At 38.8% G+C, this 15382-nt stretch overlaps 1 protein-coding gene across 1 annotated transcript in view; it reads right to left on the bottom strand.

Annotated features, from left to right (window-relative positions):
- Positions 1–498: 498 nt before the first annotated feature.
- Positions 499–15382, bottom strand: part of LOC150079220 (uncharacterized) — a 309701-nt gene continuing 294817 nt past the window's right edge. Inside the window, exon 15 of the mRNA XM_090382453.1 lies at positions 499–716. Coding sequence (XP_090238579.1) covers positions 530–716 — 187 coding nt within the window. The 3' untranslated portion in view covers positions 499–529. The remainder of the gene's footprint in view (positions 717–15382) is intronic.

The raw sequence follows: 15382 nt of genomic DNA on the forward strand, positions 1-15382 counted from the left end.
AAAATGGTGTTATATGCCATTTCAAAATGCATCATGGCAGAATTCAGTGTCAATGTGTGCTCATATTTGGCACCAACACATAACTATATAGTTACTAGTTTGTACATAGAAACATCCACATGGACAATAAGTGACGAGAGTTCTGTAATCCAGAACACTATAATTTACTCACTTAGTGAGTACATAGAGTTGTATCCTGTGGAGGAGTATCCGATCCTCACTAGACTAGTGGAGATGCCTCCACGAATCTGATCCACACGACATCCTCTGAACAGGATTATGCATCATACACTCGTGATGTCAAAGTGAATTGTATCCAATTACACTACTTCACAATGGCAGAACCATCTCACTGAAAACAAAGTATGCAGCAGCTCTTGAATGCCCATAGTCTCTTCTGGAACATTCCTTTGGGGGAAAAATTTCTGCTCTCTTTGCCTGCCTTCTGTGGAATGTGGGATAAAAGAACTTCCATAGTGGAACGTGAAATTGTAATTACATAATTTGTTCCATGTGGAACAGCAAATTATTACTTTGGTTTACGAATGTATCTCAGTACTAGATAGCCAAGAGAACGGAAAACTACCAGAAAGGTTAGTAGTATGACTGTGTTAAGCCAAACTGGCAGTGGCTTCCCCTGTTGGGACATAATATCATCCACAGGAATAAAGGAACTATTTTTGCAGGATTCAAATAGCGAATTAACTGTGGCACACCTGTCAAGAATAATAAACAAAGATAATTTAGGAGATATTTAAAATACTCGAAAGTTTGAATCATATAAGTTTCAACTTAAAATAACTTTTCATCCTAAAACATTAGTTCTGCTGAAATTAAAGTAGTTTTATTTCTTTCCTTAAAAACTGTAAATATAAATAAAACAGTTATTTAGTTCACAGTAAAGCAAATTATACACTTCACTTTTATTAAAAATTTAAGAGATAAATATATTAACATTAGTTGGTATCCTCCAACCCCTTTTTTCCCTTTATGAACTAAAGGGAAAAAATGCTCTGAACTTTTCATTAGAGGATCTATCCTGTAATTTCATCCATCTACATTAGCTAGGCTCATTAAATTTATCATTTAAGTATTGAAGTCAGGTAGCTGGAAAATAATTGCAAAACTCTAAAATGTCTTCTTTGAAAACTGAAAGCTAACACAAGCTGAAATTATAAAACTTTAGAAAAAAATAAAATAGGATCTGCATAATGAAATGAAAGTACATCATACATAAAAATGAAACCTGATTAAGAAGTAGAAGAAAAAAAAATTCACCCACCAGTAAGTAGCCTTCTTTACAGGGAAAAGCCACAAGGCACTTCAGCAGTAGATTAATGCTCTATTTTGCACAGAAGTTAAATGCTCTTAATAAATCTGATATATTATTGCATATTTATTTACCCCCTCTTTCATTTCTGGGCAAACCGTTGATTCTATGCAAAAAATGTCATATTCAGAATCAGCACCCCAAATTCATAAAGAAAAAACAAGAAATGCAGGTAGAATCTTCTTGAAAATTTGTACATAGTTTTTGTTATTTCATTGTATAATGCAAAGTTACAATCACATAAAAGTCTGAAAACCTCATTTTAGAAAGGATGTGTGGCTGGTGGAAAGGGTGCTAGAGAAAATAAGTTATGGACAGAGAAAGCATTAGAGTGAGAGAAATTCCAGTTCTGTAAGTTCCACCGTTTGGAAATGGTATATCCATGGTGACCTAACTGAGTAAGATTTCTTCTCGGTGTTTAGTTTACTTAACATCGAGGATATATTTTCTCTTTATGAGGTGACCTACACAAAGCAATATACATTGCTTAGCCACTTTATTAGGACTGTGGATGTTTGGATCTATGCAGAAAAATGTAAACCGAAGAAGCCACATAACCTAAATAGTGCCCAAATTAGTTCACCAGTAATTGGAGATGACAAGATTTCATGGACATCCAAAAATTATGATTGTCAGTGCAAGTTTAACAGGTGCTACTTCTCAAGCATTCAAAGACTAGTATCATTTGAGTCTTTAAGAAATGGTAACATGCTAGGAAAACCTCCATGCACATATTATTATTATTAATACCCATATGGTGCAAGGAAGCCTGAGGCTTATGCTGCACCAGAAAAAAAAAAAAAATTTTCCAAGTTACCCTGAGAGAGAGAGAGTCAAAATTAGAAGGGAATCACCAAGAAAGAGAAGAATGATTATATCCAGCTCAGGACCCTGGGTGTGCCAAGCCCATGCTCACCAGAAGTGAGCCCCCGGGGTTAAATTCTATCCCAGAGATAGGATACGTTCATAGAATCCTCTGATTTCAGACACCAATAAGACAATATGGTTGTGTTAGTGACAGGAATACAAAGGATGGATACAGGATGACTGGAGGCAAATAATGTGGTCCAGTGAGTCACTATTTATGCTTTTCAGCACCAATGAAAAGGTTTACTACATATGGCGTAAACCATGAGCCACTGGAATGGATATAATGGTCTGGGTCATGATCAGGGCACCTTTGGGACCCTGTTCCCACTGGAGGGCACCATCAGTGCTACAGCATATCTGAACGTTGCTGCAGATTAGTATCAGTAATGGCCATATGGTTCAAGGAAGTATGCAGCTTATGCTGCACCAGTCAAAAATTAAATAAATAAATAAATAATAAGAGAAAAGGAAATAGAAAACCTATGCATTTCCCTCCAGCTGGATACCTTTTAATTTCCTCAAACTGTCAGCCTCTACCACCCACATAGATAACTTATAACTTGCTGGCTAAAATAAAACTTCCTGCAATCCAGTCTAAACATCTCTCCCCTGTAACTTGAAATTATGGCTCCCTAGTTCTAGAATCATTTATAATCATGAAAATTTCATCCTGATTCATTTTACTATTGCCTCTCAGAGCCTTAAACACTTCAATCAAGTCGCCTCTAAGGTGCCTAGTTTCCAAGCTGTGTAACCCACATATTTGAAGTCTTTCCTCATTAACCTATTTCCTAACCTATTGCCAATCTCACCAGGCAAGTTACCCGACTCTGGACCCTTTAAAGAAGCTTGATGTCTTTTTTTTTTTTTTTTTAGTCGCGGTCTCCATACTTGAACACAGTATTCCAAGTGTGGTCTAACAATAGCCGGTGAAGGTAAAGAAAGCCCACACGAGAAGCATGCAAAAGTTCTATAAATTTATCGGTAAAAGTACTTTGCCATAACAGCATATGTATTGTTGCTCACTCATTAAACATACAGTGGGTGTTATTGGTCAGGAGTAGAAATTGAATCACATGGGAGATTGAAACCCTCCCGAAGTGGAGGGGTAACCTGACCTTTTTTCTTTAGAATCACTGGTGGACTAGTGGATAAATTGTTTATTAAGAAAAATAAAAAGGCAAAGGTAAAGGAAGCCCACACGAGAAGCGCGACAACTTCGAAAAGTTTACATGTAAAGCTATGTTACAAACATTTTTATGACGCCAGAACTTCCAATATGACTGTTCGTGTTTCAATTAGTTAATTCAGTTAGTGATTCTAAAGAAAAAAGGTCAGCGTACCCCCCTCCACTGCAGGAGGGTTTCAAGCTCCCATGACATTCAACTGCTACTCCAGACCGATAACACCCACTGTTGTTTACAGAGCGAGCAATAATACAAATGCCGTTATGGCAAAGTACTTTTACCAGTAAATTTCATTGAACTTTTGCATGCTTCAAAATCTTTGACCTTCCAGGTGTTTTTTACAGCATCCCAAACAAGTGATAGTCAGAGAGGACAAGGTCTGCATGGTGTGGTGGGTAGTTGAAATTTCCCAGCTGAATGACTCCACAAAGCTCAGTTTGATGTGCAGTGTTTTAGGCTGAAGAATTATTACATGAAACAGATATCCAGGTCACATTTGAAGTTTTCTGTTTTAAAACTCATTTATCTCCTCCTGGTCTTATTCAATTTTTTTGAGCTCCAATTCTGAATTTGACAACACAACAGACTTGCTGATTTATACAGTATAACACGGTACTTATATAACACGGTGTGAGAGCGTGATGGAAATGGTGGGAGGTGTTTTACCAAGATACAGGAGTTGGGAAAAAATGGGATTCTAGCAGGTCAGCTTTATCCTTGGCTGAAGTGACAATAGAACCATCTGGTTTTGACAGAGGTAGAAGCAGAGATGGGAAAAAGTTGATTCCAATAGCTTTAGCAAGAAACCAGAATGCTCGGCTACCATTAGGGCAAGAAGAAAGTTTTCTACTCTTAGCCTGTTTAAAATCTAGTTTGGACTGATCAATAACTGCTTTACAATTGTTGCAAGCTTTGGTGTAGGCAGAAAATCAAATTGAAGAATTGAAAACAAGCCAATTACAATATGCAACATTCTTCTCTTGAACAGCCTTAGCACATTTATTGGAAAACCAAGGTTCAGATAAAGGACAAGATTTAAAGTGGAGTGTGGAATAAAGGATTCCATTCCTACAAGAATAATTTCACTGATAGGACCTGAGCAAACTTTGACATCAGGAGTTTTGAAACAGTAATCCCACCAAGGAAAAGAAATCTTGCATTTTTGCATTCTTGTAATGCAAAAATGCATCCCATTTTTGCATTCTTGTAATGCCAAACGACATGAAGTTTTGGAATAGCCATGAGATAAAGACTCCATTGGAGAAGATATGATCACCAAATTGTGATCTGAAGTGCCTAAGGGACCACTCACCTTGACCATGTACTTAGAAGGCTTGTTTGTGAGAAAAAGATCAAGCATGTTGGCTGTATGGTTAGTATTGTCCAATATTCTGGTAGGTAAATCAACAATCTGCGCGAGGTCATTAGTAATTGCAAAAGCCTCAGCATCTCGACCAGCTGGATCTGTGTGAATAGAGAACGGAAGCCAGCTGGAGTTGTGAACATTAAAATCACCACGGAAAATTACCTTACTGTTAGGAAAGTTGGACTGGAGAAAGTCAAGTTGCAAAGAGAAGAAGTCAAAGAACTCCAAGTGATTAGCGGAGTTGGGAGAACAGTAGAGGTAACAGATGAAACTGACAGAATCAGGTAGATTTTAAGCCAGGGGAGATCGAAAAGAGGAGATTCCAAATTACCAAGTCTCTGACTGGGAATATTGGAACGGACATATGCACAAGTATCACCTTTGAGATGAAAGGAATCATATTTAACCCCGGGGGCTCACATCTGGTGAGTATGGGCTTGGCAAACCCAGGGTCCTGAGCTGAATATCATCATTCTTCTCTTTCTTGGTGATTCCTTTATATTTCTCTCTCTCTCTCTCTCTCTCTCTCTCTCTCTCTCTCTCTCTCTCTCTCTCTCTCTCTCTCTCTCTCTCGGGGGTAACTTGGGGAATTTTTTTTTTTTTTTTTTTTTTTTTTTTTTTTGGCTGGTGCAGCATAAGCCGCAGGCTTCCTTGTACCATATGGCTAATAATAATAATAATAATAATAATAATAATAATAATAATACAGTGAATAATTTGGGCAACTGAGATAAGCAGTGGTTGAATCAACCGATAACTGAGATTCTGTCAGAAAAAGTACATGGGCTTTGGCAGACTGTAAGTGGAAATGGGCATCACTGAGATTAGAACTGAGACCATGTATATTTGTGAAATGAACTAGGAAGTGTTTGGGAGGTTCAGATATTTTTACGGATAAGCTTGTGCTATTAGTTTGACAATTCATGGTATATTCAATAGTAAGCAAATGTGGGGGGAGGGGAGACATGCTGTATGAAGCAATGAAATTTTGGGTATGGTGTATACATCATAAGAATATACCAGGATCCTTGACATAACGTGGCCTCGACAATACCCCCCGCATACACACTACTTGCACTCCCTCCAGTCACCATCTGGCAGAGTAGAGTCAGCAGGATTATACATTAGCTGATCTGGAAGCCTCCTAGAGAGTTACCAATAGGTTTGGTCCAGTGTACTAACTAGTGACCGGACTGCGAACACTGCTTTAGAGCTGTACCCTCAAAATGTAAGGAAGTTTGGATCTTGCCATGATGTCCATCATAACCTCAAAAGACATCAGTCATACTGCATGATGGAAGAGATGGGGAAGGGTGGGCCGGAACTTAGCTCTAGAGACTAAACATGGGTTCTACTACTTCAGAGAAGAGGAATTTACTTCCATTTCCAATTTAAACTAAAAATTAGAGTTCAGGGCATGGAAATATACTAGTGACTGATTCTTGCAGCCAGTCTCTAATTGAAAAAAACTGAAGAAAATGTCATTACAGTAGTAGCACCAAGAGAATAGTGACATTGTTGGGCAAGCCAAAATCTTGGTCTTCAGATCCTGCATCAGAAGGATATCCAATATAGAACTGATAAGTGACCATATCATGGAACTTTTAATTTGACAAAGCATTCAATTTTTATAAAATGCAGTAGTGCTAGCCAGGCAGCCAGAGTTGGAGGCAGGGACAGTCCCTGGTCGGGACTAAAGAGATTATAGCCCTTCCCTTTATGGCTAGTTTTATAGGGAAATAATCAAAAAATGTTATGTAATCTTCTTTATTAAGTTTGTAAATAATTTGTATAAAATTAATAAAGAAAGTGTCTCAAAAACTAAGAGAGCTAGACATTTTTTCTTTCATGTTTTTTTTTTATTTGTAGGCACATGCTAGCTCTTTTAGATAATTAGTTACAGGATATTAATCAATCATTTAAAATGGTGCATGGGAAGATTATATACTATGAAATTATATTAAGAACAAATAGTTCTTAATTTTATTATTATTATTACTAATTATTACTTAGTAATAATAATTATTTTATTGTTAAGTACAAGTAGTTCTGGATTGTATTATGCCTTTATTCAATTAAAAAATTCCAAATCAGATGTCTTATAATGGGTGATTTTAAGTTCCAGTCAATCGAACATTGACTGGAACTTATGGATTAGCCACTCAGAAGCTAGCAAGATTTATTGGATGACTTTCTGCAGCAGCATACTAGAGAAGCAACAAGAGAGATCAGTCCTCTTGATCTGATTATCACCAGTGATAATTCATGTAACCCTGATAAAAGAACTAATAAATGGCAGTGATCATACCAATTGGCAGTGGTACAGAGTGAAAAAGACGTGGGGGTGGTTGTGCAGGCAGATATGAAGTTTTCTGAGCAGTGTAGATGGGCTGCAAGAGTAGCTCATGGTGTATTGTCGATGATATATAGGAATTTTTCTAGCAGGGATAAGGAGGTGATTATTCCCTTGTATAAGGCAATGGTCAGACCGCACCTAGAGTACTGTATACAGGTCTGGAGGCCTCATTTCAAGAAGGATGTAGAGCTGCTGGAACGAGTACAGAGAAGGGCAACAAGACTAGTGAATGGAACAAAGGGGTGCTCTTACAAAGAAAGGCTTAAGTTTTGCAAATTACAGTGTCTGGAGACTAGGCACCAGCGAGGTGATCTGATAGACGTGTACAAAGCCTTGAATGGTTTGAGCATGCCCAATGCTGATGGGATTCTTCCTCTTGCTCAGAATAAACACCTGAGAGGGCATAAATTCAAATTGAGGAAAGACAGATGTAGGATAGATGTGCAGAAATTTGCCTTTAGCCAGCGGGTGGTTGGTAGATGGAACAGACTTCCATCCCTTGTCGTGGAAGTTGATAGCCTAAATAAGTTTAAGGCTCAGCTGGACAGGTATTTCGAACGAACAGAGGGATGAAGTGGAAGTGGTTATTTTTTATTTATTTATTTTACTTTATTTTTTTTTTGGCTGATGCTGCATAAGCTTGCTTTCTTGCATCAAATGCCTATGCTAATGCTAATCACAGTGTACTGATGTGGAATTTACTTAGGAATGTAACTACCATCATGGATAAAGGGAATGGGTTTTGCTTTTGTAAAGGTGATTACAGTGGGATCAACCTGATGTTACCATCAGCAAATTCTAAATGAAAGCATACAAGGAAATAATCATAGAAGCTACTAGGCATTTCATACCAATTGAAATAGTGTTCAAGGCTTATACCTAAATGGATATCAGATGAACTAATGAGATTCATGGTGGAGAAGAAAAATGCATGGGATATGGATAAATTATCAGGTTACACAGAAGCCTATGGTAGATATAAACTAGTTTGTAACCAAGTCACAAAGGAGGTTAGGCATGCTAAGGAAGATTATGAGAAATCCTAAGCAAAGGATACAAAGAAAAACCACAAAGGCTGCTTCACTTATGTAAACACTAGAAGGAAGGGGATGAATCACATTGGTTCAACTGTTTATGATCCTGCTCAGGTTGCTGACAAACTAAATAAGTGTTTCGCACATGGGGGAGGAATGCAGCAGTCTTTTGGATTCTGATGGGGAACTAGGTGATTTTGTGGTGATTGAGAGACTGTTGAAGTTAAATGTAAAAAAGGCATCTGGGGTCAATGGGATCTATCCAGTTATATTAAGAGAGGTAGCTAAGGAGGTAAGTAAACTCTTAGCCATAATTACAAGAGCATCTTTGGTTCCTGTGGACTGGAAATGTGTGAATATATCTCCAGTTCACAAAGGAAAATCAAAGGGCAACTGGAGCAATTAAGCTAACAATGTTAGCTTAACTTCTGTTCCAGAGAAATTAATACAGTCACTAATTAAAAACATAATGCAGGAGTGCAGTTATACTTTAGACACAACAGGAGTTTGGGAAGGGAAAATCTTGTCTGACTAATTTGATTGAATACTATGATGCAGTCACAAAGGAACTGGATGCAAAAAAATAATTTTGATATCATATACTGGGATTTGAGGAAAGCCTTTAATAGTGTTGCACATAAGACTACTGTAAAAATTGGAGCAGTGTGGCATTAAGGGATGGTTGAGTGGTAGAAGATAGAGAGTGGTTATCAGTGTTCACTGCTTTTTATGGATTAATGTTATTAGTGGATTCCCCTACGGTTCGGTGCCATTGTTTTCTACACTTATTGATGAAGGCATATCAGGCTTACTGTCCAAGTTTGCAGATGATGCAAAGGTGAGTAGGGTGGTTTTATGGCAGTAATCAGGGTATGCTACTGAAACAAGATCTAGAAAAATTAGGCAGATGAAATGGCAAATGAAGTTTAACATTGACAAATGCAAAGTACTGAATATGGGTAGCAGTAATGTACCCACTATGCATTACTACACTCAGGGTAGTGGAAAATGAAAAAGATTTGGAGGTAATTGTGCAGTCAGACTGCCAAGACAGATCATGGAGCTTTGTCAATGATATACAGGAATTTTGCTAGCAGGGATAAGAAAGTGATTATTCCATTGTATAAGGCAATGATCAGGCCATATCTTGAGTACTACATATAGGTCTGAAGGCCTCATTTTAGAAGGATGTACAACTGCTGGAGAAGGGCAATGAGATTGGTGAAGGGAACAAAAGGATGCTCTTAACAAGAAAGGCTTCAGTTCTGCAAACTGCAGTGTCTGGAGACTAGGCACCTGTGAGGTGATCTGATTGAGGTGCTTAAAGCTTTGAATGGATTTGGGGAAGTTCAATGCTGATGGGATTCTTCTTGACTGTACATGAGGGGACATAAATTCAAATTGAGGAGGGATGATTGCAGAATAGATGTGCAAAAGTTTTCCTTTAGCCAGTGAGTGGGTGGTTGATTTCTAGAGCAAATTATTATCTGTAGTTATGGAAGTGAACAGCTTAAATAAATTCAAGTAAGAACTAAAACTACTGGAAGGAATGGCTAGGTGAAATGGGAAGATTTTTGTTTTTTTTTGGTTGATGCTGTATAAGCTTGCTTTCTTGCATCAAATGCCCTACTATTTCTAATACTATACATCACAATGCACTCAGGAGATAGCTCTGGTGCTTTCAGGACCTCGCTAATTGAAAGCTTATATACAGAAGCAAATGAACCCCAACTCTACCTCAGAAGGTAAGTGCTATTACTCAATTACGTAGCAAAAATTCAGAGACCTCCAGTCCATCCTATCTAGTCATACCTCTTTAATAATCAGTTGAGCAATCATTATGCAAGTAAACCCAATGAAAATAGACCTGCAGGACTTAGATTACATAAGCTAATGAATAACTGGAATATAAAATTAAGACAATGTATTCCAAGAAACAGAAATGGATTTTTTTCCTCCATGATCCAGACATACAGCTGTCTATGAAGACTAGTTTAAACAATTTAGAAAGCACTCGAAATCAAGAATGTAGCGGAATGCAAGCAGCCCACTCATTTGCCAATTCACAGTACTATCAAATATACACTGTTGGTTCTAAAACAGAATCAGTAGAAGATGCAGCTCTGATATCGCTTGACTTTTCTATCTTTGTCTTCTCTGCTAGTCAAATTCAGTATATACCCAGCCAAATTGTATGCTATCCAGGTTAGCCTAAGTAAAAATCAACCGTGCCTCTAACAAACAAGCCATTATATATATTGCTGGATACTGGAACATGATGGCATTTCAGGCAATGAGAGAGCAGACCAGTCTAAAAAGCATCCTACAAAGAATTATTCATTTCTGTGTGCTATGTCCCTGATTATATAATATAAAGTCATCACACAGAGAGCTTGTAATCGACAGTGGTCATTACTCTGGAAAATTCAAATAAATAATAAACTTCTTCAGATAAAACAGGAACCCAAATTATGGTACTCCAGCTTCAGAGAGAAGTAGTAGTACTTCTCTCTTTGTGGCAATAAGAAGTTTGCACCTGGCATGGCCCTGTATATACTGTCATTCAATACTCTCATTAAGGCATAATTGCTTTCAGGTCAAGAAGACTTTAACCTAGGATATAAATTGAGGGGCCCATCAAGCTCTCAGCTGCCCACATCAACGCCAGAGCTTTCATCACACAACACAGCAGCAACCACCAAGGCAGAATGTGCTGGTCCTACAGGAACTAGCAGTTGTTGGTGACTCGATTGTCAGGGAAACGGGGAACATGCTATGTAAAAAGGATAGATGGAACAGGACCAGGGTATGTCTGCCAGGGACAAAGGTTGATGACGTTGTAGAGCAGATATCACCTTTTAAAGGCACAAAGGGTGATATTGTTGTACACGTTGGCACTAATAATATTAAGAGTAGGAGACCGGCAGAATTACTAAACAAGTATAGGTCGCTGTTGAAAAAAAGCCATGAATTAGGGTTGAATTTGAAAGTGTCTGCAATTCTGCAAAGACACGATAGGAAGGAGTATATGATGAGAGCCTTGTCGATCAATTCAGCCCTGGAAAGATTGTGCAAGGCCCTAGGTGGTAGATGACTCTCATCAACCGGTGCAATACCACCACTTTGCTTATTGGAGGCTTGAAGTGGTGGAACCCATGTTTAGTCTCTAGAGCTAAGTTCCGGCCAACCCTTCCCCATCTCTTCCATCATGCAGTATGACTGATGTCTTTTAAGGTTATGATGAACATCGTTGCGAGATCCAATATTCCTTACATTTCGAGGGTACAGCTCTAAAACGGTGTTCACAGACCGGCCACTAGTTAGTACAGCGGACCAAACCTATTGGTAACTCTCTAGGAGGCTTCTGGATCAGCTAGTGTATAATCTTGCTAATTCTACTCTGCCAGATAGCGACTGGTGGGAGTCTGAGTAGTGTGTATGCGGGGAGCATTGTCGAAGCCACATTATGTCAAGGATCTGGGTATATTCTTACCATGTGTACGCCATATCCAAAAATTTCATTACTTCATACAGCATTACATAAGCAATACCACCACTTTGCAACCCCACCCACATTTTCTTACTATTGAATACACCATGAATTGTCAAACTAATAGAGCAAGCTTATCTGCGAAAAGATCTAAACCTCCCAAACACTTCCTAATTCTTTTCACAAATATACGTGGTCTCAATTCTAATCTCAATCATGTCCATTTCCACTTGCAGTCTGCCAAACCCCATGTACTTTTTCTGACAGAATCTCAGTTATCGGTTGATCCAACTACTGCTCATCTCAGATGCCCAAATTATTCGCTGTATGGTTCCTTTTGCCGCAAAGGTGGTAAGTGTGCATATGTCCGTTCTGATATTCCCTGTCAGAGAATTGGCAATTTGGAATCTCCTCCCTTTCATCTTCTCTGGCTTAAAATCTCTCTACCTCATTGTGTCAAATTCATCTGTTGTCTGTACCGTTCTCCCAACTCCACTAATCACTTGGAGCTCTTTGACTTCCTCTCTTTGCAACTTGACTTTCTCCAGTCCAACTTTCCTAACATTGAGGTAATTTTCAATGATGATTTTAATGTTCAGAACTCCAGCTGGCTTCCGTTGTCTATTCACACAGATCCAGCTGGTCGAGATGCTGAGGCTTTTGCAATTACTAATGACCTTGCAGAGATTGTTCATTTACCTACAAGAATACCGAACAATCCTAATCATACAGCCAACATGCTTGATCTTTTTCTCACAACAACCCTTCTAAGTACACTGTTGAAGTGAGTGGTCCTTTAGGCACTTGAGATCACAACTTGGTGATTGTCTCTTCTCAAATGGAGCCTTTATCTCATGGCTATTCCCAACCTCATGTTGCTTGGCATTAGAAGAATGCAAAATGGGATGACCTGCGAGATTTGCTTTTTTCTTTTCCTTGGGCGGATTACTGTTTCAAAACTTCTGATGTCAACGTTTGCTCAGAACATGTCAGTGAAATTATTCTTGCAGGAATGGAATCCTTTATTCCACACTCCACTTTAAAATCTGCTAAGGCTGTTCAAGAGAAGAATGTTGCATATCATAATTGGCTTGTTTATAATTCTTCAGTTTCATTTTCTGCCTACACCAAAGCTCGCAACAATTGTAAAGCAGTTATTAATTAGTCCAAACTAGAGTTTGAACAGGCTAAGAGTAGAAATCTTGCTTCTTGCCCTAATGGTAGCTGAGCATTCTGGTCTCTTGCGAAAGCTATTGGCCGCAACTTGTGCCCATCTCTGCTCCCACCACTGTCCGAACCAGATGGTTCTGTTATCACTTCAGCCAAGGATAAATAAAGGTGACCTGCCAGCATCCCATTTTTCTTTTAACTCATGTATTAATGATCTTGGTAAAACAACTCCCACCATTCCCAAACACACTCCATTCGATGCCTCCTATGGTCTTCCTTCAAAAGGATTTCAGAAGAATTTTGGCAAATCTTTGAATGGATGGGTGAATTGGGAGTGGTGTTTTTTTTTTTTTTTTTTTTTTTTGGCTGATGCTGAATAAGCTTGCTTTCTTGCATCATATGCCTCTACTAATGCTAATCTTGATGCTAAGAAAGCTCCAGGTCCCGACGGTATTTCTCCACTTGTTCACAAAACCTGTGTTTCTGAACTTACTCCTATTCTTTGCCGCCTTTTTTCACTTTCTTATTCCAAAGGTGTTTTTCCTTCTGCATGGAAATTTGCTCATATCCAGCCAGTTCCTAAAAAGGGTGACAAATCCCTCCCATCCAATTAGCGTCCATTGCAATTACTTCTACTCTTTCTAAAGTAATGGAGAAATCAATTAACCGCCAACTCTTAAACTACCTAGAAACCTTCTGTCTGATCAACGATCGCCAGTATGGATTCCGTCAGTGTCGATCCACTGGTGATATTCTGGCTTATGTTACCCATTTATGGATTAATTCAATGGAAAAGTTCGGTGAAACACAAGTAGTTGCTCTTGACATCTCAAAGGCTTTTGATCGTGTTTGGCATAAAGGTCTTCTAAACAAGCTTCCACCTTATGGTTTGCCAACTGTTTTTTGTAATTGGTTATCCAGTTTTCTCTCTGATCGCTCACTGAGGGTGATGGTAGATGGCTCTCTGTCTTCTAATTTCTCCACTAATGCCGGTGTCGCCCAAGGTTCAATTCTTTCCCCCACTCTTTTCCTCTTGTTTATTAATGACCTTTTTCCATTGACTGGAAATCCTATCCATAGTTTTGCCGATCACATTGCATTCTACTTTCGATTTTGAGAAACCTTGCCCTGCTCAATCAGCTCCAACTTCTCGAAAATCTGCTACCAATTCCTTAATTGCCGATCTTCAGGTAATTCTCCAGTGGGGCAAAGACAACTTAGTTGATTTCAACCCTTCTAAAACTCACTCTTGTCTTATATCTTGCAAAAAGGATTCTTCTGCTTCTATGCTTATCTTTGGTCACACTCCAATTTCTAGGCAAAATAATATATCTCTTTTGGGGATTACCCTGACTTCTAATCTCTCTTGGCACAAGCACATTACAAATATTGCTTCCTCTGCATCTAAAATATTTGGTTTTCTCTTTCACTCTTGGCGTTACTTTCCTTCCAAACAGCTGCTCACTCTGTATAAATCGCAAATCCGCCCTACCATGGAATATCGTTCCCACATCTGGGGTGGTGCCCCCAAAACCTCTCTCAGGCTTCTTGATTCCGTTCAAAAGAGGGCAGTTAGGTTAATGATTCATCTCTAACAGAGTCTCTCCACTCGCTGTCTCATAGACGTACTGTTTCTGCTGCATGCCTCTTCTACAGTTACTTCCATGGGCACTGTTCTTCTGAATTGGCTTATATAATTCCCGCTCTCTCTTTCAAAACAGTCTGAACACATGCAGCCCTCAGCCAAAATCCATTTACTGTCCAACTTCAAACTCTCAGAACCAACTTTTCATCTTCCTCGATTATTCATTCAACTGCCGTTTTCTGGAACAACCTTCCTTCGTATGTATTTCCTGAAAATTACAATCTGTAGAAGTTCAAGTCCAATGTCAACAAATATCTTCTTTCGTCTTCTCAACCTCCAACCCAAGCACGGTACTGAGTACTATAGGTTCTAATACCTCTCGTGTTTGGGGTTTACATAAAAAAAAAAAAAAAGGGGGGGGGGTAGAATTTTTTTCAGCCTGGTCTGTACTTGTTAACAGGAGAGACTGCTTCTACAGGGATGGGATACACTTAAATAGAAAGGGTGCAAGAATATTTGCTGATGCTATCGAGGCAGTGTTAGGTGGGTCGGAAAACTGCTAGCTTGGGGGAATACAAGGACTAATAGATTAACAGTAGCCACTGGCACAGGTGAAAGTGATTCTTGCACTTCTTCTATTGGAATGAGCAGCAGCCTGGAAAACAAGATGCAGGGTATTTCAGAGCCTACTGAGAGTCATTGCAGTACAATTAAATACATGGGTTGTGTTAGGGTAGCTAAGAATAGGAACGAGTGCATGTATACTTGCATGTACACCAATGCTAGGAGTTTGGTAAATAAATTTGATGAATTTGAGGTATTGCTCAGAACATCAAAGGCAGATATTGTTTGGATATCAGAGACTTGGTGTCACACAGATATAAGGAATGCGGAACTGGAATTTCGGGAGTACAATGTGTACAGGAAGGGTACACAAGATAGGAAGGGAGGAGGGTTATACTATTAGTTAAGAAACACATATAATACAAGGAAG

This window comes from Mastigoproctus giganteus, chromosome 10, assembly GCF_048544385.1.
Source record: "Mastigoproctus giganteus isolate SK-2022 chromosome 10, ASM4854438v1, whole genome shotgun sequence".
Lineage (NCBI taxonomy): Eukaryota > Metazoa > Arthropoda > Arachnida > Uropygi > Thelyphonidae > Mastigoproctus > Mastigoproctus giganteus.